This window comes from Vulpes lagopus, chromosome 13 (assembly GCF_018345385.1).
Source record: "Vulpes lagopus strain Blue_001 chromosome 13, ASM1834538v1, whole genome shotgun sequence".
In the NCBI taxonomy this organism is placed as follows: Eukaryota; Metazoa; Chordata; class Mammalia; order Carnivora; family Canidae; genus Vulpes; species Vulpes lagopus.
In genome coordinates, this window is record NC_054836.1 from 17,661,090 (window position 1) to 17,687,477 (window position 26,388).

General features: G+C 35.8%; 1 protein-coding gene across 3 annotated transcripts in view; it reads left to right on the top strand.

Annotated features, from left to right (window-relative positions):
* The window catches only part of ANKIB1 (ankyrin repeat and IBR domain containing 1), a 141,715-nt gene that overhangs the window by 74,854 nt on the left and 40,473 nt on the right, over window positions 1-26,388 (top strand). For all 3 annotated transcript variants that reach the window (XM_041728312.1, XM_041728310.1, XM_041728311.1), the window contains exons 4-7: window positions 139-321; window positions 11,789-11,906; window positions 18,258-18,466; window positions 21,070-21,158. In XM_041728312.1, the coding sequence (XP_041584246.1) occupies window positions 139-321; window positions 11,789-11,906; window positions 18,258-18,466; window positions 21,070-21,158 (599 nt within the window). The remainder of the gene's footprint in view (window positions 1-138; window positions 322-11,788; window positions 11,907-18,257; window positions 18,467-21,069; window positions 21,159-26,388) is intronic.

Sequence of the window (26,388 nt, forward strand, 5' to 3'; positions counted from 1 at the left end):
GTAATTTTTATGGTCATTTCAAGTATATACTGTTATGTTTTTGTTGTGCTTCATTGTTTTTTTTTTTTTTCGAATATGTAGCATGAAATAACTTGTTTAAATCTGTGGTTGCAAGTTTTTGAAAAAAGTCTTTTTTAGCTTTTAGTAAAACATGGAGGAGACTTGTTTGCTGAGAATGAGAATAAAGATACTCCTTGTGATTGTGCTGAAAAACAACACCACAAAGATTTGGCTCTCAACCTGGAATCACAAATGGTATTCTCACGAGATCCTGAAGCTGAAGAAATAGAAGCTGAATATGCTGCATTAGACAAACGAGAGGTAAGGTTTTATGGATCTTTTTAAAGAAAAAAAATTAAATGGATTTTATATTAAGTTGTATTTTTCCACTTTAAAATCCAGTTCATATGGTATTCTTTTCCATATGCCTAATACCCTGTCATCGACATAGCTTTAATTATGAAAATACATGTAGAAAATCTGGAGGTAGTAACTATCTCTGACATATGTAAAAATATTTGCTTATTTTTTATGATTGATTTATTTATTTTAGATAGTGCATGTGTATGCAGGTGTGGGGGGGAAGGGGTGGAAGGAGAGAGAAACTCAAGTAGGCTCCCAAGCTGAACACAGGACCCCACGCAGGACTCAGTGTCAGGACCCTGAGATCAGACCTGAGCCAAAACCAAGAGTTGGTCGCTTAAACCCCACCCAGGCCCTCGTGTTTACTTACATTTAAATAGAGTCTGATGTGTGATACAAAGCCCCAACCATTCCTACTGTTCTAAAATTGCAGTCCTCCTGTTCCCCAGTCTTTCCCTGTTTTCTGGATTGCTCTTATCAACAAACATGCTCTGAAAACTTTAACCTTAAAAAACAAGAACAACAAAACAACCTCTCCTTTGACCACTCAGTTGTAGCCCCATATCTCTATCTTCTGAGAAAAACAAAATTTAAGAGCTGTCTATACATAACCTACTTCCTCACATTCCATTCACTCTTCGGCCCATTGCAGTGTGACTTTCCTCCCTTCTGTTGTGATGGAAGTGCATTTGTCATGGACATCAAGAGTCACCATGTTGCCAAAGCCAGTAGGTACTTTTCTCTCCATCTTACTTGAATTCTTCTGCAGCACTTGACACAATTGACCACTCAATTAGTGAACCATTGTTCACTTAAGAGAACCATTGTTCTCTTAGCTTCAGGGACATTGTTCTTTGGTTTCCTTTAAGTCTTTCTTGTTTCAAAAATATTACCTCCATCCACTGAGTTGGTCACGCATAAGTGGGCAAGCATTCGTGATTCCTCACTTCTCCTTACATCCAAACAATCTGAGAATCTTGTCAATTTTACCTCCAAAAGTGTAATATAGACCCATATACTCTTCCTGGTCTCTACTCCTGCCTCCCAAGATCCTCTCCATCTGAGCCACTTAAGAGTTTCCTAACTGGCCTCCTTCCTTCTATTTTTGTTCCCTTAGAATCCATTTTGTACACAAAAGCCAGAGAGACATTTTTAAACTTAAATTAGATCATATAAATCACTTAAATTACTTAGTAACTTTTCATTGTACTTAGAATAAATTCCAAACTATTTGCTCAGATACAAGACTTTATATGGTCTCACTACTACCTCCCTCTCCAACAACTTCTCAGATCTTTCTCCCCAGCACATTTTACTCCATTTATAATACCTCAACTACACTAAAGTTTTTGCATTTGCTGTTTCTTGTATCAGAAATCTTCTCCCAGTTTTTCTCTTGGTTGGCTCAGTAGTTTTTCAGAGAGGCAGTCTTTCACTAATAGTCCCCTTTCCTTCTATTCTTTACCATAATACCCAGTCTCTTTTTTACAACACTCATTACATGCTATAGACTTTGTTTATGTATTTACTTGTTATTACCTTTCTTTCCTATTAGATTGTCAACTCCATGAGGGCCAGAATCATAACTGCCTTATTCAACAGAGTATTTTCAATGTCTGATAGTGGACATCCATAGAAGTATTAAGTAAATTATAAGACACAGTAAATTTTTTCCTCCCAAAATTATTCTGGTTCTTCCATGTTCAATGCCAACTTAATTCTAAAAAGACTTATCCTAACTATTGTTTGTATATGTTCAAAAAATAATTGTACTGTTTTGGGTTTTTCCCCATGAATTGCCAACAGTTTTTGAGCTTCTATACTCACCAGATTGCTAAAGGAACTTAGTTTCTTGGAATTTAGAAATTTATATTTTTTTACTCTTTGTGTTTCTTAGCTTAGGTTATTTTATGGGAGGGCTTATTCAGATTAAGTACACATAGAAAGGGAAGCTGATGTCCTAAGCACTCTCACATGGTTGTTGAATCTACACAGTAACTGTGAATAACAAATATGCTCCCTTCTTTTCTTTTTTTTAATTTTAAGATTTTATTTATTTGAGAGAGTGAGCGAGAGCAAGAGAGCATACATGAGTAGAAAGAGGAGCAGAGGGAGAGGGAGAAGCAGACTCCCCACTGAGCAGGAAGCCAGCTTCAGGGCTCTCTTCCTGGGCTCCCGGATCATGACCTGAGCCAAAGGCAGATGCTTGACCAGCTGAACCACCCAGGCGCCCCATGCCCTCTTCTTTTTTTAAAATGAGGACAGTAAATCAGAAAATAGTTGAATAATGTGCCAGGATCAAAGTAAGCCAAACCTAATTCTTCTGACTTCTCTATTTGCTGTGCTGCATACCTTTTCATAATCCATCATCTTGAGTCAGACATAGAAACTATTACTGTGGTGCAGCCACTCTGGAAAACTGTGTGGAGGTTCCTCAAAGAGTTAAAAATAGATCTGCCCTACAACCCAGCAATTGCACTGCTGGGGATTTACCCCAAAGATACAGATGCAATGAAACGATGGGAAACCTGCACCCCGATGTTTCTAGCAGCAGTGTCCACAATAGCCAAACTGTGGAAGGAGCCTCGGTGTCCATCAAAAGATGAATGGATAAAGAAGATGTGGTTTATGTATACAATGGAATATTACTCAGCCATTAGAAATGACAAATACCCACCATTTGCTTCAACATGGATGGAACTGAAGGGTATTATGCTGAGTGAAATAAATCAATCGGAGAAGGACAAACAGTGTATGTTCTCATTCATTTGGGGAATATAAAAAATAGTGAAAGGGAATAGAGGGGAAAGGAGAAAAAATGAGTGGGAAATATCAGAAAGGGAGACAGAACATGAGAGACTCCTAACTCTGGGAAACAAACTAGGGGTGGTGGAAGGGGAGGTGAGCGGGGGGTGGGGGTGACTGGGTGACAGGCACTGAGGGGGGAACTTGACGGGATGAGCACTGGGTGTTATTCTATATGTTGGCAAATTGAGCACCAATAAAAAATAAATTTATAAAAATAAAAAAACTATTACTGTAATAATACAATAATTTAGTCAGAAGATAACATGAACAATAATATTCTAAAAATAACATGATATGATTAAAAGACATGACTATGACTATATTTAGGCTTTTTTATCAAAGATACTATAAATTAATCAGAAAGTAATATACTCATTACGAATAGACTTAAGATCTAAATTAACTTAGTGTAACTATAATAAACTATTAAGTTTAAAAGAAAGTTACGGGGCACCTGGGTGGCCCAGTGGTTGAGCATCTGCCTTTGGCTCAGGTTGTGATCCCGGTGTCCTGGGCTCAAGCCCCATATCAGGCTCCCCGTGGGGACCTGCTTCTTCCTCTGCCTCTGTCTGCCTCTGTGTGGGTCTCATGAATAAATAAATAAAATCTCTTTTGAAAAAGTTAAGGAACAGTTTGATACTAATTATATAGAACAGGTAAGTGTATATTGAGAAGATTGAAGTATACCAGAATGATAATTATGGTTATGGATAATGTTTTTTTACCATTATTATCTTTTCTATTTGCATGCATTTCTTAAAATTTATAGTGAGTATTTATTGCTAAAAAAAATGTAAAAAATTTTCTCCTTTCTGACTCTACCCCACAGTGGCAACAATTTTTTTGTGCTACCAGTCATAAGCAAACATACATGATATAGAACTTTTAATGTAAAAGTAAGGTAGTATACTGAGTTCTGCCAAAATATTGTTTTTAATTGAAGTATAGTTGATACACAGTGTTAATTTTGGTTGTACAAAATAGTGATTCAACAGTTTATATGCTATGGTGTGCTCACCACATATAACTACCATATGTCGCCACGCAATGCTATTACAATACCATTGACTATATTACCGATGCTGTACCTTTTATTCCTGTGACTTATTCATTCCATAACTGGAACCCTGTTTCTCCCACTCCCTTTCACCCATTTTGCCCACTTCCTTCCCATCCCTCCCTCTGGCAACCATTAGTTCTCTGTATTTATGTATCTGTTTCTGCTTTTTGTTTGCTTATTCATTTGTTTTTTTTAGATTCCACATATAAGTAAATCATATGTATTTGTCTTTCTTTGTCTGACTTCTTTCACTTAGCATAATACCCTCTAGGTCCATCCAAGTTGTTGTAAATTGCAAGATCTCATCCTTTTTTTACGACTGAGTAATACTCCATCAGGTATGTGTGTGTATATACCGCATCTTTACCCATTCATCCATCTATGAGTGGACATTTAGAGTGCTTTCATATTTTGGCTATTGTAAATAATGCTGTGATAAACATAGGGTTATCTTTTCTAATTAGTGTTTTTGAGTTCTTTTGATAAATACCCAGTTGTGGAAATACTGGGTCATGATGTATTTCTATTTTTAATTTTTTGAGGAATTCCATACTGTTTTCCACAGTAGCTGCACCAATTTGCATTCCCACAAACAGTGCATGAGGGTTCCTTTTTATCCACATCCTCACCAACTCTAAAATATTTTTTCAACTTAACAATATATCATGAACATCTTTTCTAAGTCAGAAAATATGATCTACATATTTTAACCACCTACCTATTAATGTATATTTAAATAACTTAGATGTTTTTGCTATGAAAAACAAGGCTAAAGTGAATATTTATCTACTTGTAACATATATATCTGTACCCAGTTATGTCATTATTGTGGTTTAAAACATGGATCTAAAGCCACACTGACTGGATTCATATCTTAGCCCCATGACTATATGACCTTGAGTAGTTTACTCAATCTCTCTGCTTCGATTCCTTCTTCCTTAAAGTGAAGATCATAATGGGCCCTACCTTGTAGAGTTGTAGTGATCCTTAAATGAGTTAATATATATAAATACTTAATACCTGAGTCATTATTTGTGTTATCTAAATGTATGCTATTGTCATCAGGATCATCATATCCTTGTTACTGTATGTATGTACACATTTCAAAAGTATATTCCCTATAAATTTATAAAAATTAGTTTGATGGATCATGAAATACATACATATTTTATGGTTTAATAGATGCTGTTAAACGGTCCTAAAAGATTATATCAATTCATTTTCTTCTAATAGTATTTTAGAGTATATTAAAGATTAAGACTGTTAAAGAATTTCTTCACATTTCTGCTAGCATTAGATATTATCAGTGTTTTTATTTTATTTATTTTCTAAAATATTTTATTTACTTATTTGAGAGAGAAAGAGAGCAAGAGATAGCATAAGCGAGGTGCAGGGCAGAGGGAGATACAGACTCCCCACTGAGCAGGGAGTCTGATATGGGGCTTGATCCCAGGACCCCAGGGTCATTATCTGAGCTGAAGGCAGACACTTAACTAACTGAGCCACTTGGGCACCCCTCAGCATTTTTATTTTTTGCTAGTTTAGACAAATGGTACCTGTTTGAATTTATTTGATTATTCTGTGAATTGATTATTTATTTGCTTTTTTTCCTATGGATTGTTTGTGTTTTCTTAATGCTTCCCAAGAAACTGTGTATTTTTCTATATCCCAAGTTTTTCACATAGGATATTCAGAGATGTAAATTTTTCTTCTTCTATGGCTTCTGATTTTGTTTTCATGTTAATATTATAATCTTACATCCCTATATTTTTTCTTGTTTTCTAGTTTTGTTTTTAAATCCATATTAGATTATTTTTGTATATTATTTCATAATGAAAAAACAGTACTTTCATAAATAAGTACTTATACACAAATGTTTATAGCAGCACTATTCACAATAACTAAAAGCTGAAGACAACCCAAATCTGTATCAACAAATGAATGGATAAAATGTGTGGTATACATAGACAATGGTATATTACTCAATCATAAAAAGGAAAGAAGTACTAACACAATGTACAGTATGGGTCCATCTCAGAAACACTGTGATGTATGAAAGAAGGCAGACACAAAAGGTCACATGTTAAAGAATGCCATTTCTCTGAAATATCCAGAAGAGGTAAATGCATAAAGAAAGAAAGCACACTAGTGTTTGTGGGTCAGGGAGGAGGAAGGACTAGGGAGTAACTACTTCATGAGTGTGAGGTTTTATTTGGGGATGATGAGAATATTTAGGAATTAGATGCATGTTGTGGTTGTACAACATTGTTGAATATTTAAGGCCACTGAATTAAACATTTAAAAATTTTTTTGTTTGTTTTGTTTGCTTTTTAAAAAAGATTTTATTTATTTGAGAGAGAGAGAGGAAAAGCACAAGCTGGGGGTTGGAAGCCAGAGGGAGAGGGAGAAGCAGGCTACCCCTTGCGAGGAAGCCACCCAGTCACCCCTAAAATTGTTATTTTTAAGTAATATATGTTTCAAAACAACTTAAAAAATAAAACCAAAAAACAACACTTTCTTCAAAATTCATTTTAAAGAAATGAATTCTACCTTCTACTTTGACCCTGATCAACTTTTGTATTATTCTGCATATGCTAATAGTTTTACATGGCCTGCTATGTAATTAATTGTATTAAACTACATAATTAGGTGTAGAGATTCATATTCCCAAGGTATTTATTTTAGCTAAGTTTCTTAATTCAGTTAATAATCTGGACAATGTATATAATATCTCTATAATTTCTTCTCTATGCATTTTAATTAAGTTCTGTCCTTCAGATTAGTTTATAAATAGGTAAAATCTATTTCTTCATCCCATCATTCAACAAAACTCTTGAAAAAAAAAAAAAAAAAAAACTCTTGAGTGGCTACTCTGCCAGACACTGTTGTAAGAGCTTGGAGATATAGTAAGGAACAAAGATTAAGCTCCTGCCCTCTAGGTGTTTATGTTCCAGCATCAGGGCACACAAATAAGATTAAAAAGTAAATGAACACAATTTGTGAGAGTGGTAATTGCTATAAGGAAATAAAAATAAGGTGATATGTTGGAGTGATGGCTGGGAAGAGTGCATTTAATGTACATAAACCTGTAAAGACAGAACAGAGAAGCTAGTGAGTACTGGGCCTAGTAGGGGTCAGGCTCTGTAGGAATAGATTGTCTGACTATCTATGGCTAAATGACGGGGAAACTGAGTAATATGTTGCTTTGAAAGCCATCTAAAGAATCCCCCCTCCCAATTCCTTCCCAGTCTATAACTCAGGAAGGCTTGGATTCTTTTTCTGGTAGGGAACCCATTTGGTGGACATTGCCTTAGCTGGCTTCCCTGGTTAGCAAGTTAGCTGTTCAAGAGCAGCTCCCTTCCTCTTAGATCAAAGTACAGATCAGGGTAGACCAGGTCTTAATTCCAGGGGAGACCAGCTGAGTAAGAAGAGAAGAAACAAACAAAGGGAAGTGTCTGAGAATCCTAAAGACTTCCTCTAGCTATTCTTTCCCCTTTCTCTCAGGCTAAGCTTTGGATCAACTAATGAGAAATTGATATTAAGGGGAATTGGAAATACTCTGTTCCCTGTGTCTTTTACATCTTCTAAATTTTTAAGTTACTAATACATTTGGGTAAATAAGTATCCATTTTTCATTTTTTAACAATAAACATGTTTTACCTATATAATTGGGGAAAGTGGTTTGTATTGTGCAAAGAAGGAAAAACAAATTTGTCTTTCATAATACTTTGTCATGGTCTTTTCTGAAACAGTTTTCGAAGATGCTATCACTTTATACATGATATTTAAAGGGATACGGTTTGTATGTTAGGCTGTTTCACATTTTTTCAGTGGTATTTTGGTAGCAGAAGTATGCCCTGATGCAAAAGAGGCACTTTTATTCCTTGTTACCTTTTAAATTTGTTTCCTTTTTCTTTGTGCCAGATCAGACTGTTGTGAAGGTTATTGCTAGATTGTGTTTAATCTGAAAATAGAAGCAGTTTATCTTTGCAACAAGAAAGAGAAAGGCACCTTCATTTTAATCCTTCCTGCAGAAGAGAGGGCTAGTGCCCACTTGGGACTGAGCAATGTATTGAAATGCTTCACATGACCTAATTATTGTTCTGTTGCAGAGATTTGGAGTGAATATGTTAACGTGTTCATGAAGGCAATGTGTCTTTCTCCTCCAACAACTATTTTTCTTCCAGTGTAACCTTTCTAAGTGTAAAACTGAATTTTTAAAACTTAATCTATGTGGGGATCCCTGGGTGGCGCAGTGGTTTAGCGCCTGCCTTTGGCCAGGGCGCCATCCTGGAGACCCGGGATCAAATCCCACGTCAGGCTCCCGGTGCATGGAGCCTGCTTCTCCCTCTGCCTATGTCTCTGCCTCTCTCTCTCTCTCTCTCTCTCTGTGTGACTATCATAAATAAATAAAAATTTTTAAAAAATAAAAATAAAAAATAAAGCTTAATCTATGTGGATTGCCTTGTATTATCTCCTTTTTAACATATCTAAAATCAAATCTCATTTGGCTCACATAAATACAGTAGAATGATAGCTAATCTAAAAAAGAACATTTGGATTGGGTGTTCTATGCAAGTGTTGAATCACTATATTGTACACCTGAAACTAATATTACACTCTATGTTAACTAATTGGAATTCAAATAAAAACTTAAAAAATAAATTTAAAAGAATATTTAAGAAATATCATACCAGGAAATACCCAGTTGACACCACTATTGCTGAGATAGGAGAGGTACCTGAAATCCCAAGTCTGAACTTGGAATGCATTTTTTAGAAATAATGTTATACACAGTGTAAGTTCTATACTAGAGTGAGTACTATAAATTTAACCATAAAAGGATTTCTTAGATTTTTGCAGGGGTAAGTATGGTTCATAAAATAGCTGAAAAGCAAACTGTACATGATAATTTGGGGATTATAAAGGTCAGGAAGAAAATGAATGAATGAATGTATGTATGTCAGGAAGTTTATCATGTCAACAGAAAAATTATCCCTACTGAATAGAATCCCAATCATATGCAGTTAATTAAGAACTGGTAAATTGTGGGTACCTGGATGTCTTGGTCGGTTAAGTCTCCATCTCTTGGTTTCAGCTCAGGTCATAATCTCAGGGTTATGGGATTGAGTCCCCCTGTTGGGCTCCCTATTCCCTAAGGAGTCTGTTTGTCTGCCTCTTTCCCTCTGCCCCTTCCCCCACATGTGCAGTCTCTCTGTCCCTCTCTCTGTCTCTTTCAGTCTCTCTCTCAAATAAACAAATCTTAAAAAAAAAAAAATGGTGAAATGGTTTCCATGATACCCCAAAAAATAACACAAGAGATAAAGATAGTATCTTATTCTAAAATATCTGTAAATTGAGCAGCCCCAGTGGCCCAGCGGTTTAATGCCACCTTCCACCCGGGGTGTGATCCTAGAGACCCGGGATCGAGTCCCATGTTAGGCTCCCTGCATGGAGTCTGCTTTTCCCTCTGCCTGTGTCTCTGACTCTTTCTCTCTCTGTGTCTGCCATGAATAAATAAATAAAATCTTTTAAAAAAAATAGAAATAAAATATCTGTAAATCAACTAAAATAGATGAGGTTTGCTAATTGCCTGGAGTTCTCTAGAGACTGTGATACGTGCTGCCAGAGAACATCCTCAATTCTTGGGAATCTCTACTGTTTTTTAAGCTTTTGTATATGGCCTTTAATCTATGCTTACTATAGTAAGCTGGCTACAATTGTTTAAAAGACTTGAAATAGGGGCACCAGGGTGGCTCAGTCAGTTAAACATCTACCTTGGGCTCAGGTCATGGTCCTGGGATGAGGCCCACTTCCAGCTTCTGTGGGGGCCTGATTCTCCCTCTCCTTCTGCCTGTCACTCCCCCTGTTTGTGCTCTCTCTCTGTCAAAGTCTTTAAAAAAAGGAATTGAAATAGATCATGTATATCGATATTAATAATAACAACAGTATTGAATAAAAATAAAAGGAAATTGCCTAAATAGATAACAATGTTATGCCATAATGTTATGATGACCATGCGTCAAATTCATGATAGTGATTTCCATAGGGAAGGGTGGGGAGAATTAGGGAAGTGTAGTAGGGAAAACATGTCACAGATTATTTTAGCTTTACATAAGCCCCCCCTTGTCCCCTTGATCTGTTACCTGCAGTCAACCACAATCCAGAAGCAAATGATCTTCCTTCTGATGTATCTTAGAAGGTCAGTAGTAGCCTAACACTATATCATAATGTCTATGTTATTCACCTCACTTGATTTTATCACACAGGTATTTTATCATATCACATCACAAGAAGGGTGAGCACAGTCCAATAAGATATTTTGGGAGAGAGAAACCACATTCACAGGATAATTAGTGTCTTATAGTTGTTCTTTTTTATTATTGTTAATTTTTTACTGTGCCTAATTTATAAATTAAACTCTATCATAAGTATGTGTATATAGGGAAAAACAGTATATATAGGGCTCAGTACTATCCATGGTTTCAGGGATCCCTGGTAGGGGATCTTGAAACACATATTCCCCCACTGATGGGGGTGGAGTGGAGACTGTTGTGTAAAATTTGGCTTCTTTTGTTTCATTTTGTTTTTAAAAGGACTTGAAACAAGTGTGGCAGAAATGTTAACATTTGTTTCTGAATAATGAAACACTTGTAATTTTTATTCTTTATATGTTTCCTGTTAAAAGCAAAGATAAAGGATAACTAAAGAATAAAAAACTTGAGATGATATAGTACCTATATAAAAAAAACTATGTAGTACCTATATAAAGAGCATTAATGAACACTTAAAAAACAGATAATATGTTTATGACTAAGAACTCTGAATAAGGGATGCCCGGATGGCTCAGCGGTTGAGTGTCTGCCTTCGCCTTAGGATGTGATCCCGGAGTCCTGGGATCAAGTCCCGCATTGGGCTTCCTGCTTGGAGCCTGCTTCTCCCTCTGCCTATGTCTCTGCCTCTCTCTCTGTCTCTCATGAATAAATAAATAAAATCTTAAAAAAAAAAAAAAAAGAACTCTGAATAAGATGGCATAGTCACATCTCCTAAAGTGAATTAAGAAGTAGCATATAATCTCACTAACAATCCAAATAGGATTTTAAGTGCAAGTGTTTGGTGGTTCAGTGGTTAAACTCAATGAACGCGTATATTTACATATAATTGATTTGTAAAAAACAAAGACTGGGTAAAAATACTTGAGAACTTTATGATTATTGCCCAGTAGTGGTATTATAGGTTTTTATTTCTAATAATATTGTGTATTATCCAGATTTTCAAAATTGTAAAGTAAGTTGCTTTTGTCATTATAGTATGATGCCTTTGTTTTAGAATAATAAGTTTGCATGAGCCTTGGCATCCACTTTCTAGCTTATATAAGACTTGTGAAACAGTAGTTTGAGGTCCATGATAGGGGGGCACACAGAGCCTTTTTAACTTCAGTAATCAAACTGAAACAGGAAGACTGAATAAATGATTATCGTATATATTTGTTTATAGGCATTTAGAATTTCCTAAGAATATAACAGTCAATTTAACTTGATTTTCTTCCTTTCAAAGCCATATGAAGGATTAAGGCCTCAGGATCTTCGTAAATTGAAAGATATGCTTATTGTGGAGACTGCAGACATGCTTCAGGCTCCACTGTTTACTGCTGAAGCTTTACTTCGAGCTCACGGTAATGAAAAATGTCTTCCGTTTCTGATAACATGACTGCTTTTTGAAACTTTTCAGTGAAAATATGGCTATTTTATGAATTCAATGTAAAACCAAATAGTTTGTTAAACAGGCCTAAGTTGTTTTTTGCGTAGTGGTTACTGCAGGACCCAACACCCTCAGATCATTCTGTATTTTGAAGTACAAACTGGCTATAAATCATTGAAGAGAAATGAGAAATTTGTTTTTTAAAAATCAAGCTATTAAACCAGCTTATGGATTGTCTAATTTTAAAACTATGCCTGGTGAACGGAGTTGAAAGTTGGAATCTATAGTCCTAGTCCTAGTTTTAACATTAATTTTTACTTAAATCAATTAAATACCTAAGAATAATACTGTTAATACTGTCAGTTATATTTATTTTATATAACATGTTTCTCAGCATGAAATGCACAAAGCAAACTTACAGAGTCAACACAAGAATATAATGTCCCTGTTAAGTTTTTTTGTTTTGGTGTGGGGGAATGGGGTTGTTTTTTCGTTTTCTTTAAGGAGATTACCTACCAATTTAGGAAAAGTACTCCGCTTGTTTTCAGTTCTCTGTAAAACTTAAGGTAGCCATTCTGGGAGTTGTCACATGGCTGAATTGGAACCTGTCATTGCACAGTTCATATTTGATATTTTGGCTGGTTTCAAAGATAATTTTTTTCTGATTTAAAAATAAGTGGCTATCCTGTCTGGCTTACTTGTCTATTTGAACTATAAATCTGTATCATCTATACTAAAATAGAATGTCAACTTCCAAAATTTTTTATATAATCTTTTGATCAGAAGAAAACTTGAAATTCCATATTTCACCATCCCATGGTCATCACTGTGAATAATTTGGTATTAACTTTCTAGAATCCCTGCCTTCAATATTGATATTTCCCAGGGTTCTGTACTTGAGACTCTTCCTACTTTATATGCCAGTGGCTCATAAATTTTAGTATGAATAAGGATTGCCTGGGAAACTAACCAGAGACTCCTATATTATTTCCAGAAAGTCTAAGTCACTAGGTGAGGGGTGGGGCTTAAAAATACATGTTGTAAAGACACCTACCAAGTGGACCAATCTCAGAGAAACATGGCTATATATGTTTATCTAATGAAACTGAAGGTTTCAAAAATCACCCAAACAATAAAAAGTACATCTACAGTCTGACTTTAATAATATTTGCCGTTGAGTTTCTAAATGTCTGTTTAATGTTTTCTCCTCAATCTAAGGATGTCCACACCTGAACTCCTCTTTTCTCCCACTGTACTGATACACGAGTGTCACAGTCATCAACTTACCCTGCCAGAAACTTGAAAGGCATACTTTACTCCTCCATGTCTGTTACATTTGGCCACAGTCTCATCATTTCTCTTAAGTGTCTCTCATCCTCCCACTCCTCCCACCCCCCTCCCTCCTCTAGCTCTTGTCATTCCCATTGCCGCTGACTTAAATTCAGGCTGTCATTAGTTTCCATCTAAATCGTAGTCTCCTGAGTCCTGGTCTCCAGTGTTGTCATTCTTCTTTCACCCTATTAATTTTTCATATTGCCATTAGACTATTCTTTTAAAATGCACACCTGAGCATGTCGTTCCCTTGCTGAAAAACCCTTCACTAGCTTTCCACAGAGTTAAAACCATCCATACTCTTAAGTAAACCTTCATGATCCAGATTTCTTTACCTGGCCTCTCAATCTCCCCATTTCTTTACTTACCCACTCTTGCTTGTCCTTAGTAACCACATCTTCCAGGAAACCTTTTCTGCTTCTGTGTTCCCAAGTCTTCCCTGAGGCCCTTCCTGTCTATTCCTGCTACATCTTGTGTCATCAGTTAGAATACAGTTTTATAGTAATCTCTTTATTTGCTTTTCCTCTAGATTAACCTGGGAGCTCTTAGAGGGTAGCTTTTATTGTTTTTTCTGCTGTTGTTTCCACAGTACCTAACATACATCAAGCTCTCAGAAAATGGTTATAAAATAAATGATATATAATAAATAATATACCTGAAATGTTATTTATATATACATTACTTCTGCATATATTGCATTGCCCAGAATCTAGTCACTTGGCCACACTTAACTGCAAGCAACAGTTCTATACTGGAGCATTTTTTGTGTACTCTTAACCATTTCTGCCACAGGTATCTACATTCACCTAGATACTGTATCATAACTCTAAGTTACGATATATAAAGAATCTAAGGCTAACCTTACCAAAATTTTTTAAAAGAACATTTTCATCTCTATACATTTATATTGTGTCATCAAGTATTGTTAAATGATCGACTCCAGGGGTACCTGGGTGGCTCACTTTGTTAAGCATCTGACTCTTGATTTTAGCTCAAGTATGATCTCATGGTTGTAAGTTTGAGCCCCACATCAGGTTCTGTGCTGGACATGGAGCCTATTTAGGATTCTCTCTCTCCCTCTCTCTCTCTCTCCACCCCACCTCCTTTGACCCTCCCCCTCTAAATAAATTATCAACTCCATTTTTACTCTATTGATATTTCTGAAGTTACTTCTTCTGCACAATAGGGATCAGTTCTAATAAGGTGATATCTAGTTGAATTTTCTTATTTCGTAATATCCTGGGATAACTTTTTTGATAACTTATTTAAAAGTTCTATATTTCATTTCCCTATTAAGGCATAAAATAGAGGCTAGCAGGTTCTCAAATGGACATCTCTTCTATATTGTTTGAGTAATATCAGTGACAGTGACATTTGATAATCCAATAAAATTACAGAGATAACTGATGTTAGTGAATAAAATAGTGCACAGAACTACAGTTTATACTGATTGTTCTCAAAACCAGGATAGGCTCTGTTTCAGAGCTATTAAACTGAACTGTTTGGAAGATTTATAGATTACATCCTTGGTAACATTCACTCAGCTTTACACAGGAAAATAGATTTGAGTATTATATTATCTGTTGTCAAATTTAATCTTTTTTTTTTGTCAAATTTAATCTTAAGGTAAGGAAGTTGATCTAGATTAAGCAGAAGACTAAAATGTTTGGCAATATTTACTGAGCAGTAATTGAATTTTAAGGAGGACTCTGTTGGAATACAGTGGTTCTCTGAGTGTTTCCTCATTAATACAAGTAACATTTAATTGAATGCTACCTAATAAGAAAATAAGTAAAGTTTACAAAACATGAGACAAAGGATAATTTGCTTATGCTTAGAGTTAATTTATATTGAAGTATTTTTTTAAAACTCTTTGGAAGACTCATCATCTTCTCTAGGCAATTAAATGTCAGTGGTCTACATCTTCTCACTCTTCCCTCTTCCTAGGAAATGATAGCTTTTCCCAAGGTTTCTATAGGTATAGATTTCTCCCTCTGGACCAGACTTCTTTTCTTAGCTTCACACCCTTGTATATAACTACCTATTTTAAAGCAGCTCTAGGATATCTCAAAAGCACCTTAAACCTATTATGTCTAAAACTAAAATCATGCTCTTCCCCTTCTACCTGATTCTCTGGTATTCCCTGTTTACATTGATGGCACCAACCAACCAGCAGGGTGAACCTGGAACACCAACTTAGACATATCATGTCCTTCAGACTCTTATGTCCTGTTGTCACCGAATTGTCACTTTTACCTTCCATGTCTTAAACTCTTCTCTTTTTCTTTATCTCCACTGCAACCAACCACCTGGCCCAGCTTCCATCATCTCTCACTTACACTGCCCATCACCCTCCTATTTGAACTGTGTTCCCTCTACTCCTGCCCTATCCAGTTTCTTTGTTGTAGTCAGAATGATCTTTTCAAATCTGATCGTGACAACCTGTGCTTCCTAACCCCAAGCTCAAGTTCTCAGTGATTTCCTACTATTCCTGAGCTGACGATACAGTGTTATTAAAAAAGTCCTTCATGGAGGATTCCCAGGTGGCTCAGCCGTTTAGCACCTGCCTTCAGCCCAGGGCATGATCTTGGAGTCCTGGGATCAAGTCCCACCCACGTCGGGCTCCCTGCATGGAGTCTGCTTCTCCCTCTGTCTCTCTCCCTCTCTCCTTCTCTCTCTCTTTCTCTCTCATGAATAAATAAATAAAATCTTTTAAAAAAATAAAAAATAAGAGTCCTGCATTATGTAGCCCCTCCCTATTTTATTCAGCCTCATCTCACACAATGCTTTCCCTCTGATCTCCATGCTTGTAGCTACATTGACCTTTGAATTTCACAAGGATGTCGTCTTCCCTCCTACCACAGGGTCTTTGAACATGCTGTGCCCACCTGTCTAGAATGTATTTCCCACTCTTTTACTAGTTAACTCCCATTCCTCTTTCAGTTGTCCACTTCAAGCTGTTTCCCCAGAGTCACCTTCTCTGACTGCTATTCTCTACCTGTCATAACACTCTGACAGTGATAATTTTTTTACGTAGTGTCTTTCTCCTTGCTAGACTGTAAGTTTCATGAAGGCAAGAGTCCTGCCTGATTATTCCTCCCATTGTATCCCTGCTGCCTGACAGTGCATGGCACGTAAGACATTCAGTTAATATTTGCCAGGTAAATGATGTGACACAATCCAAGCAGGAGTTGTGCTGAAAAATATTCATAGTAGCTAAGTCTAAAATCTAGAATATTCAGTATCTGTCTAAAGAAATTATAGTAGTTCTTTTTTTCCCCCTTTATTAAAAAGTAACATAATGGATACTTCAGAAAAATAATCTTACTAGTCTAAGTAATTTTAACTTTTTAAGTAAGTAATGAACTATCCAAGTACTAACATCCATGTAGCAACATTTCCTGGAATGCACCCATGCAGTTTTTTTTCACTTGTTGGATTTTTTTATCCTCTTTGTAATCTGACCCTTTCCCAATCTCATTTTCCATCTTCTCAAATGACAGCATGGTATGCTGTGACTTTACAGAACTGCTCATGTATCTTCATTATACTTCTGTGCCCTGGTCATATGGTTTACACAGCTGGAAATACACTTGCTGTATCCATATGGCATCTCTTGAGTCATAATTATCCTGTTAAGCCACCAAATACACTGATTTAATATGGTTGAAAAAAGTCTTGCATAGAAAATTTCCACAGCTATTTGTATTAGAGTGGTAAAATTGTATAGAATGTGTCTGTTTTGGATAATTGGTTCTATACGGCTCTTGACCCTATACTACATTGTGCTACAGTAGAAAGAAAACAGGCTTTGTAATCACAGAAATTGGTTTCAAATCTCTCACAATCTATGTGAGCCTGGGCAAGTTATATAACTTCCCTGAGTCCTCATTTCTTCATCTAAATAATGATTGAAAAGTTTCTTGGAAGGAACAAGAGATATAATATGTGTAAAACAGCTAGCAAAATAACTAGAAGTATTTACTTATTATTTTTAATGGGTAAGGTTTTTAAGGCTCTGAACTTCATAACAACATGCTTCATTTGGTAATTTTAAAAGTGTTCAGTAGGAAGATCATCTTTTTTAGTTAGGTCAGATGTGAACTCAATACAGAATGCATACCTAATGCACTAAAACTTTTCATAACCATAATAATCCCTTCAGAAATTTCTTCTCCTTTCAAGCTGTTTATCAAATGATTTTTGGACTCATTGGCATTTTGATATGTTTATAATAAGCTATGTAACCATTTTGCAACTTGACACCAGTGAAACCAATTGCAAGTTTTACATATTTTTCTTGAAAAGAGTAAAATGCCTAAGTCAAATCTATGCCATGAAAATTTTTGTGACTTCCAGAAGTGATGTGTGAGGCACCACTTTTGATTACTAGTAGAAATGACTGGAAATTTTGATAATATTATTAGATATTGACATAGTTACAAACCACAGTAGATTATAAAAGTTTAAATTCTGTTTAAAAATATTAGTGAATTGGGGTGCCTGGGTGGCTCAGTTAAGTAAGTGGCTGACTCTTCATCTCAGCTCAGGTCTCAATCCTCAGAGTCATGTATTAGGTGCCACACTGGGCATAGAGCCTACTTTAATAAATAAGCAAATAAAAATAAAATATTTTTCTTAGGGCAGCCCTGGTGGCGCAGCGGTTTGGCGCCGCCTGCAGCCTGGGGTGTGATCCTGGAGACCTGGGATCAAGTCCCACATCGGGTTCCCTGTATGGAGCCTGCTTCTCCCTCTGCCTGTGTCTCTGCCTCTCTCTCTCTCTGTCTATGAATAAATAAATAAAATCTTTAAAAAATATATTTATTAGTGGACATAACATACCTAAATATTCATTTGCAATTATTAATTTGATATAAATAATTTTTCTTCCTTTAGATGGCCTATATCTCTTTATCTTTATTTTATTATTATGAAACTCTTAAAACATTACCATATTTCCTGTTTTTTGAGAGATACTCCATTTTTCTTAAAGACTGGGACCGGGAGAAATTACTTGAAGCTTGGATGTCCAACCCAGAGAACTGCTGCCAACGATCAGGTGTTCAGATGCCAACTCCACCACCAAGTGGGTATAATGCCTGGGACACACTCCCTTCTCCAAGAACTCCAAGGACTACACGTTCTTCTGTCACCTCTCCAGATGAAATAAGTTTATCTCCTGGGGATTTGGACACCAGTTTGGTATGGTTCAGTATTCACTGTGCTTCCTATAGTTTTGTGTTTAGTCTTTTAACTTTTAAATTATTTAATATTGTTTCATGGAAGGGGCACCTGAGTGACTCAGTTGGTTAAGTGGCCAACTCTTGGTTTTGGCTCAGGTCATGATCTCAGGGTTGTGAGGTCGAGCCCTGTATAGGCTCATACTGAATGTGGAGCCTGCTTAAAATTCTGTCTCCCTGGGCAGCCCAGTGGCTCAGTGGTTTAGCGCCACCTTCAGTCCAGGGTGTGATCCTGGAGACTGGGATCGGGTCCCGCGTCAGGCTCCCTGTATGGAGCCTGCTTCTCCTTCTGCCTGTGTCTCTGCCTCTTTCTCTCTCTGTGTCTCTCATGAATAAATAAATAACATCTTTAAAAAAAAAAAAAAATTCTGTCTCCCTCTGTCTCTCTCCTTTTCCCTCTCCTCCCACCTGTGCCCCCCACCCCTCTGCTCTCACTCTCTCTCAAAAAAAAGAAAAAGAAAAAATATATATGTGTATGTGTGTGTGTGTGTGTGTGTATTTTGTTTTGTTTCATGGAACCTCTAATGTATTCTAGTAATTGAATCCTATATACCCTTCTTAAAGAGTTCAGTTATTTCACCCTTTGGTAAATATTCATTATCACAGAATATTTTTGCTATCTCTGAATTATAGATTGAGAAACAAAAGATTTTCTTCTCTCATTTCAAAACAGAAAACATGGGATCCCTGGGTGGCGCAGCGGTTTAGCGCCTGCCTTTGGCCCAGGGCACGGTCCTGGAGACCCGGGATCGAATCCCACGTCCAGCTCCTGGTGCATGGAGCCTGCTTCTCCCTCTGCCTGTGTCTCTGCCTCTCTCTGTGTGTGTGACTATCATAAATAAATAAAAATTTAAAAAAAAAAAAAAAAAAAAAAAAAAAAAACAAAACAGAAAACATAAAAGTTTGAGAAAGCCATATACTTAAAATTTTTTTTATAAAATTTATATTTATACTTAAAATTTCTAGGTGCTTAAAGTTATAAACACACCATACTGAAATATCAGAAGTTGAGCTTGTTCGAAGCCTGGGTGTCTCAGTCAGTTAAGTGTCTGCCTTTGCATTTGACGGGATGAGCACTGGGTGTTATACTATATGCTGGCAAATCAAACTCCAATAAAAAAAATATACCAAAAAAAAGTGTCTGCCTTTGGCTCCAGCCATGATCCCAGGGTCTTGGGATCAAGTCCACATCGGGCTCCCTGCTCAGTGAGGAATCTGCTTTTCCCATTCCCTCTGCCTGCTGCTCCCCCTATTTGTGCTCTTTCTCTCTGTCAAATAAATAAATAAAATCTTTTTTAAAAAATAAATAAAAGTTGAGTTTGTGATAGGCACTTTAAGTAAAAATATGAAAAAAATTTATATTTTCTTGAAAATGCTCATGATGTATTGATAATTATGTAAATACAAAATTTCAATAAAGCTTTGGAGTGTATCATCTTGATACATTTCCATAATAAATGATTGCTTTTTATTGAAAAACAGTACTGCCACTGTCTACATTTTTAATTGGCATACCATTGGTATGCTGTTATAGGAGATTCTGACATTTCTTTAATAGTTCAGTCAGTCAAAATATGTGATAAAAATGAAAGCATTCTGGGTTTTATCTAGGCCTTCTTAGAAAATAGAATCCTGGGATACCTGGGTGGCTCAGCGGTTGTGTGTCTGCCTTTGGCTCAGGGCGTGATCCTGAAGTCCTGGGATCAAGTCCCGCATCGGGCTCCCTGCATGGAGCCTGCTTCTCCCTCTGCCTGTGTCTCTCATGAATAAATAAATAAACTCTTAAAAAAGAAAATAGAATCCTACTTCTATAATTTGCATCTGTAATGTTGGAATGTTTGCTTCTAACAAGTCACTGTTTAGAAGATACATAGTTTTATAGTGGGGTTCCCTTGGGTGGAAATCATTAAATTGCTACTCAGAATAGCCTGAGTTTTTATGTTGAAAACACAAAGTTGCTCTGTTTTTGTAGACTTTCTGGAATGAGTATAGACTAAAGGACATGATAATTGAAGTGGTTATTTTGCAATGGACAATTTGATTTTGGCCTGAATAGATTTTTTAATGGTTGTTTCTTATACTTTCTTTCCCAAGTGCATAGTTACTGATAAATAAATAAATTTGGAATTTAAGAGTTTGACTTGTGCATGAAAAACATTTAAATCCCTTAATAGGGATGCCTGGATGCCTCAGCGATTAAGCTCTGCTTTCGCTCAGGGCGTGACCCGAGAATTCAGGGATCCAGTCCCACATCGGGCTCCCAGAGGGGAGCCTGCTTCTCCCTCTACTTATGTCTCTGCCTCTCTCTCTCTGTATCTCTCATGAATAAATAAATAAAATCTTTAAAAATAAATTAAAAATTAATCCCTTAATAGTTTATAATCAAGTAGGCATGACATTTGTTATTCAGTCAGAAATAGGCACACTGACTTTAATAACCTCCTTTATAACTGAAACACTTAACTTTATGATTACTATAGCAATATTTTTGCCTTAAGCTAGTGAACAAACACATATGTCATTGTCTATGACTTCGTTTAAATCGTTGCTCTTCTTCATCTCCAGTGTGACATTTGTATGTGCAGTATTTCTGTATTTGAAGACCCAGTGGATATGCCCTGTGGACATGACTTTTGTAGAGGATGCTGGGAGTCGTGAGTATATGTGCAACTTAGTATTTCTTACTGCATGAGAACACTGATTTGGTAATAAAATTGCCTGCTTTTGATATTCAATGATATGGATTATTCATACTGGTTTCAGAGTTGCACTGAAATATACTTTACTGCTAAGGAAGAATATTATATCTAATGTAAATTTCAAGCCTACACCTAAATGTCAAGAATAAGTATTTTTTATATTCTAATAACTTATAAGCATTTGTTTTATGTTTTCTTTACATTTTTTGTGACAAATAAATAGCCTTTAAAATCTGTAAGAATATGAATGTTTAAAATTCCTTTTTAATCAATTCAAAGTTTGGTGTCTCTTCTAGACATGGTGGGGTACAAATGGGATACTTATTTTGTTTCTCATATTTGTCTCTCTTCTCCTGCCCATTATCTTGTCAAGATTTAGACTCTTTACCATCCCTTAATTTTGCTCTAATGTTGCACTTTTCAAGAGAGGTTTACCAACAAAACAAAGGAGAAGATCAATATAATTAATGAGAATACAATATTATATTATCTTTGCAGCACATAAATGATCAAGCAAAGCATGTCATAAGTAATTAAGGAAATCTTAAAACTCAGAAGTTTTCAAACTCTTCTTTTTGTTGGAGTACCAGATTCCAAGTGGAGGGAGCTGGGGGAGTACCATGTTGGGCGAGAGAACAAAAACCTGAGCAAATTTTCTATTGTTTCCTTAAATAGTTATATTGACATATAATAAACTACATATTTAAAATAAATAATTTGATAAGCCTTGACATATGTACACACCCATGAAATCATTACCACAATCAAAATAATGAATATACCCATTACCCCCAAAGTTTCTTCATTTCTCCTTGAAATCCCTCCCACCCTTCTCTATCTGCCTCCCTCATCCTCCTACCACCTCCTCCTTCCCAATTTTCTAGACAACACTTATCTTTCGGTCACTCTTATTTCATTTTGAATACATTTTCTTTTCCTCTAAGTCAGGATATGGAGGAAAATTTCATTTGGAGGGGGGAAATATTATGGTTTCCTAAAAAGTCAGAATAAATGAGAGTAATTGGTCATTGTTCTTAAAACATAGACTAGATTCTACCCTGAGTCTAATTCGATAAGATCAAACCAGTACAACTGATACATAAACTGATCAGCAAGGGTCAAGTTTACAATCCAAAGCTAACTTTGACCTAATTATGAATGCAGAAAATCTGCCACAGGTACAGTACTTTATTTAGCTTAAAATTGTTAATTCTGTTGTATTAGTGAGTATTTTCTGGAATCTTCCAAGTTTGCTACTGTTGACCATGGTTTCTGTGTGAAAACTGAGCCTCCCCAAGGGATTTACTTGAATTTTTTGAACTTCCTTTACCTCCCTCACCATACTTGTATCACAGGAACCATCTCCCATACTCATCACAGACTAGCCATGGGAAGTTTATGGTAAGATTCAAATTTGAAAAATCTAATGATTATTTTCTGTGTTACTTTATCAACCTGCCTAGGATTCCCCTCCTTTCATCCTACCAGTAGTTCTTGTCAAATCAAGCAGCAGGAAAACAAGTTCCAGGTTGGGTGGTTTGTGCATTGATAAAATCATTTTTAAAATAATTGTTGTCCTTTCATAGGCATGTAGAAAAGAAACTTCTTTGTTGAAGAAACAAGAAAGGAATTTTAAAAATCGTTAGGTAGTTCAAAAACTGAATTAATTTTACTCTTCCTACTCCATAATATTATCAATCCAATAGATGCTTTGAAGTATCTACTTCAAGGACTTAAATGAAAGGGAAATAATTATTTTCTACCCAGCCTAGATTATCCTTCCTGCTACTTATTAGTTGTTGATTTAGGTAAGTGGTAACCTCCCTGTGCCTCAGTTTCCTTATCTATAAAATGGTGATAATAGTAAGTACATCATAGGATTACTGTCAGACTGTTAGATGGCTTAATATATGTAAAATGCTTAAAACAAATAGGGCCTGGCACATAGTTACCACTCAATAAATGATAGTTATTATCCTCTTCATAAGGATGATTGGCCTACAAGATAAAAACATGGGTAAAGTTTGCCCCAGATTTCTCTGTCAACTTTTTTCCTTGACATGACAAGCTCACTTAATTCATCTTCCAGAAAAGTCTATAAAACCAAGTCCAAGCAATCATCATTTGTTGTTGCTCTTTCAAATAAAAATAATGTTTCATGATAAAAGCAGGTAGGTCTACTTGTAACTTAAACAGTTTCCTAAGTGCTTTTCCTTGAGACAGCCACCTTGCTTTGTTTGGTATGCCCCGGAAGTTCATTATGCTTAAATTCCCCATTCCTTTTGCACAGAATACCCAAAAGATGTATACTTGTGAGTTAACATTTAATATAATAAACTAAATAATCAATAAAATTTATTAATAATTAACGAGTAATTCATAATTTTTATTACTCTGTCAAGGATATTCTTAAATGAAACTGGCTTTTTTTTTTTCTTTAACTGCAAGTGGAAAGCAGTGAAAAATATAAAATCTACCAGTGTAGTTTTAGTACCACTGCCATGATTCATGCTAAGGCACTAGCAGTTTAAATAAAACAGTTTTATTTTTTTATTTTATTTTATTTTATTTTGATTTTATTTTTTTTTAATTAATTTTTATTGGTGTTCAATTTACCAACATACAGAGAAACACCCAGTGCTCATCCCGTCAAGTGTCCGCCTCAGTGCCCGTCACCCATTTCCCTCCACCCCCCGCCCTCCTCCCCTTCCACCACCCCCAGTTCGTTTCCCAGAGTTAGGAGTCTTTATGTTCTGTCTCCCTTCCTGATATTTCCCAACATTTCTTTTCCCTTCCTTTATATTCCCTTTCACTATTTTTTATATTCCCCAAATGAATGAGAACATACACTGTAAAACAGTTTTAATACATACCATTATGAAAATAGTTTTGACCTCATAAATCCCCTGAAAAGTCTCAGGTCCACAAATCACACCTTGAGAACTGCTGCTCTCTAGTATTTCCCCTAATATTTCATCCATCTTTATTTCTGCCAAATTGTTTTTCCTGACACACAGTATTACAGGTAATTTTTACCTGACAACTAAGACACAGAATGCCCTTCTGTTGGGATATGGCAGAGTTTTATGATGCTTGTGTGGTTTTTAAATCATATTGAAAAACGGGGTAAGATTTTAAACATGTTGAATTTTAAATGCATATGAGACATTTAAGGAAAAACATTGTGTGTAGTCAAAATCTGTAGCTAAGAAGGGAGATCCAGGCTTTAAATTTCAGAGTCATCAGCATGTAGGTGATAGTTTTAAGTTGAGAATATTTAGATCACCCAGAAAGATTGAATGAAATGAGAAGGAGGGGAGAGTTCTGGTGTGAAAACCCTAGAGAACAATAAAACATAAATGATCAGGAGAGTAAAAAGCACTAGTGAGAAAGACAAATAAGGATCAACCAAAGGTAAGAAGAATATGCCAGAGGGAAAAAATAAGTCCTAGAAGCCAGAGAAAAGAGAGAATCTGAAAGAAGGAACTGTTTAGCAGTGTGTGATGCTCCAGAGAAGTCAAGGCAGATAAAAACAGAGAGGTCTTGAATCCTTGGGCTAATGGGTAGTCTTAATGGCCTTGTTAAGAGCTGGCCATTCGGTGAAGAGGTTATAAAAGCCAGAGTATCGCAGGTTGAGAAGTCAGTGGGATGGACTTGAGGAAGAAATGACAAATCATCAAACTATTTTGTCAAGAAACTGACATGAAAGGAAAGTGGAGCTAAAAAGAATCATTTAATTGAGAATGTTTCAGGGTAGGAAAAACTTGAGCATATTGACTGTGTCAAAGAAAAGACCAGTGAGGGAAGGACAGATAGAGAGAGGATATTTCTGGATTGTGCAAATTCTGGAGCTGGCCAGAGTTTTTATGGATTAGCTTGGGGATAAAGGAGGAAGCCCTCTTTCACTGAAATGAGTGAGAAGAAGGCAAAGATAGCTAAAGATATGGCTAGCTGTGGGGTGTAGCAAGGAGGATATTAAGAGAGGGCTCTGTTTTCTTTGAAGTACCAGATGAAATTGCTGAAGAAGGTGGAAATGGGGCAGAAGGAGCAGATCTGATGATGTCTCAGTTAGCTTGATTTTTTTATTTTTAAGTGCAGTTAAATTAAGACACTGAGAACCAAAGGAAAATACTGCAGGCAAAATAGTCAAACTGTTGATGGTGATCCCTAGAGAATGGTGACTTAATTGCTTGTTTTTTCATTTATTTTCTCTAGGTTTAAGTGTTAAATCACACTTCAAAAACTCATTTGTTTTCTTGTTTTTTCCGTAGGTAATAATAATAATAATAATAATAATAATAATAATAATAATAAAACCCTTGCTAAAATTTATGAATTCTTATTCTATGCCAGGCACCATCCAGATAGTCATACATATTATATCATATAATCTGTATAACAACCCCAAGAAGCACTTACTATTATCTCCATTTTACAGATAGTGAACCTAAGGGGCAAAACAGGTAAATAAATTGCTGAAGATCATGCAACTTGTTAGTGACAGACCTGGAATTCTCTAACTCAAAATCCTCCTCCTTAATCACTTAATTCACCTTGGGCTAGATTCCTGCCACTCTCCAGGAGACCTTTTCCCTGCTATCTTAACTAGTATACCTAGAATAGGACATGCAACTTAATATTCGTCTAAATGAAATATAAGCAAAAACTCTTTTCTTCAAAAAGTATGCTATCTTCCAGTGCCACTCCCAAATATCATGGATTATCCATGACTTAATTTTCTATAATTGCTCCCTTTTCTTTAAATGTATAGAATATTGAAAATTGAGCATGACCTTTTTAAACCATTCATTTCTAAAATTTTAATGTTAAATATATTGTTTCAGTTTTTGGAGGATAAAGCAAAAGAGGAACATGTAAAAACTATATATATAACATAAATCTGAGTATATATATTCACATATATATATATATGTGAATATATATACTCAGATATATATTCACATATATATATATATAACATAAATCTGAGTATATATATTCACATAATATGTGTATGTGTATAAATGAATGAATGGTCGGGCAGGTAGTAAGTGTTCAATATGTTTGTGAGTTATATGAATCAGTGTATTACAATTGATAATCCATATTTTGTTCATTGGTGCTATTTTAATTATACTCTAACCAAAAATTCAGCATAAAGAAAAACTTCTTAGAATGTGCAAAT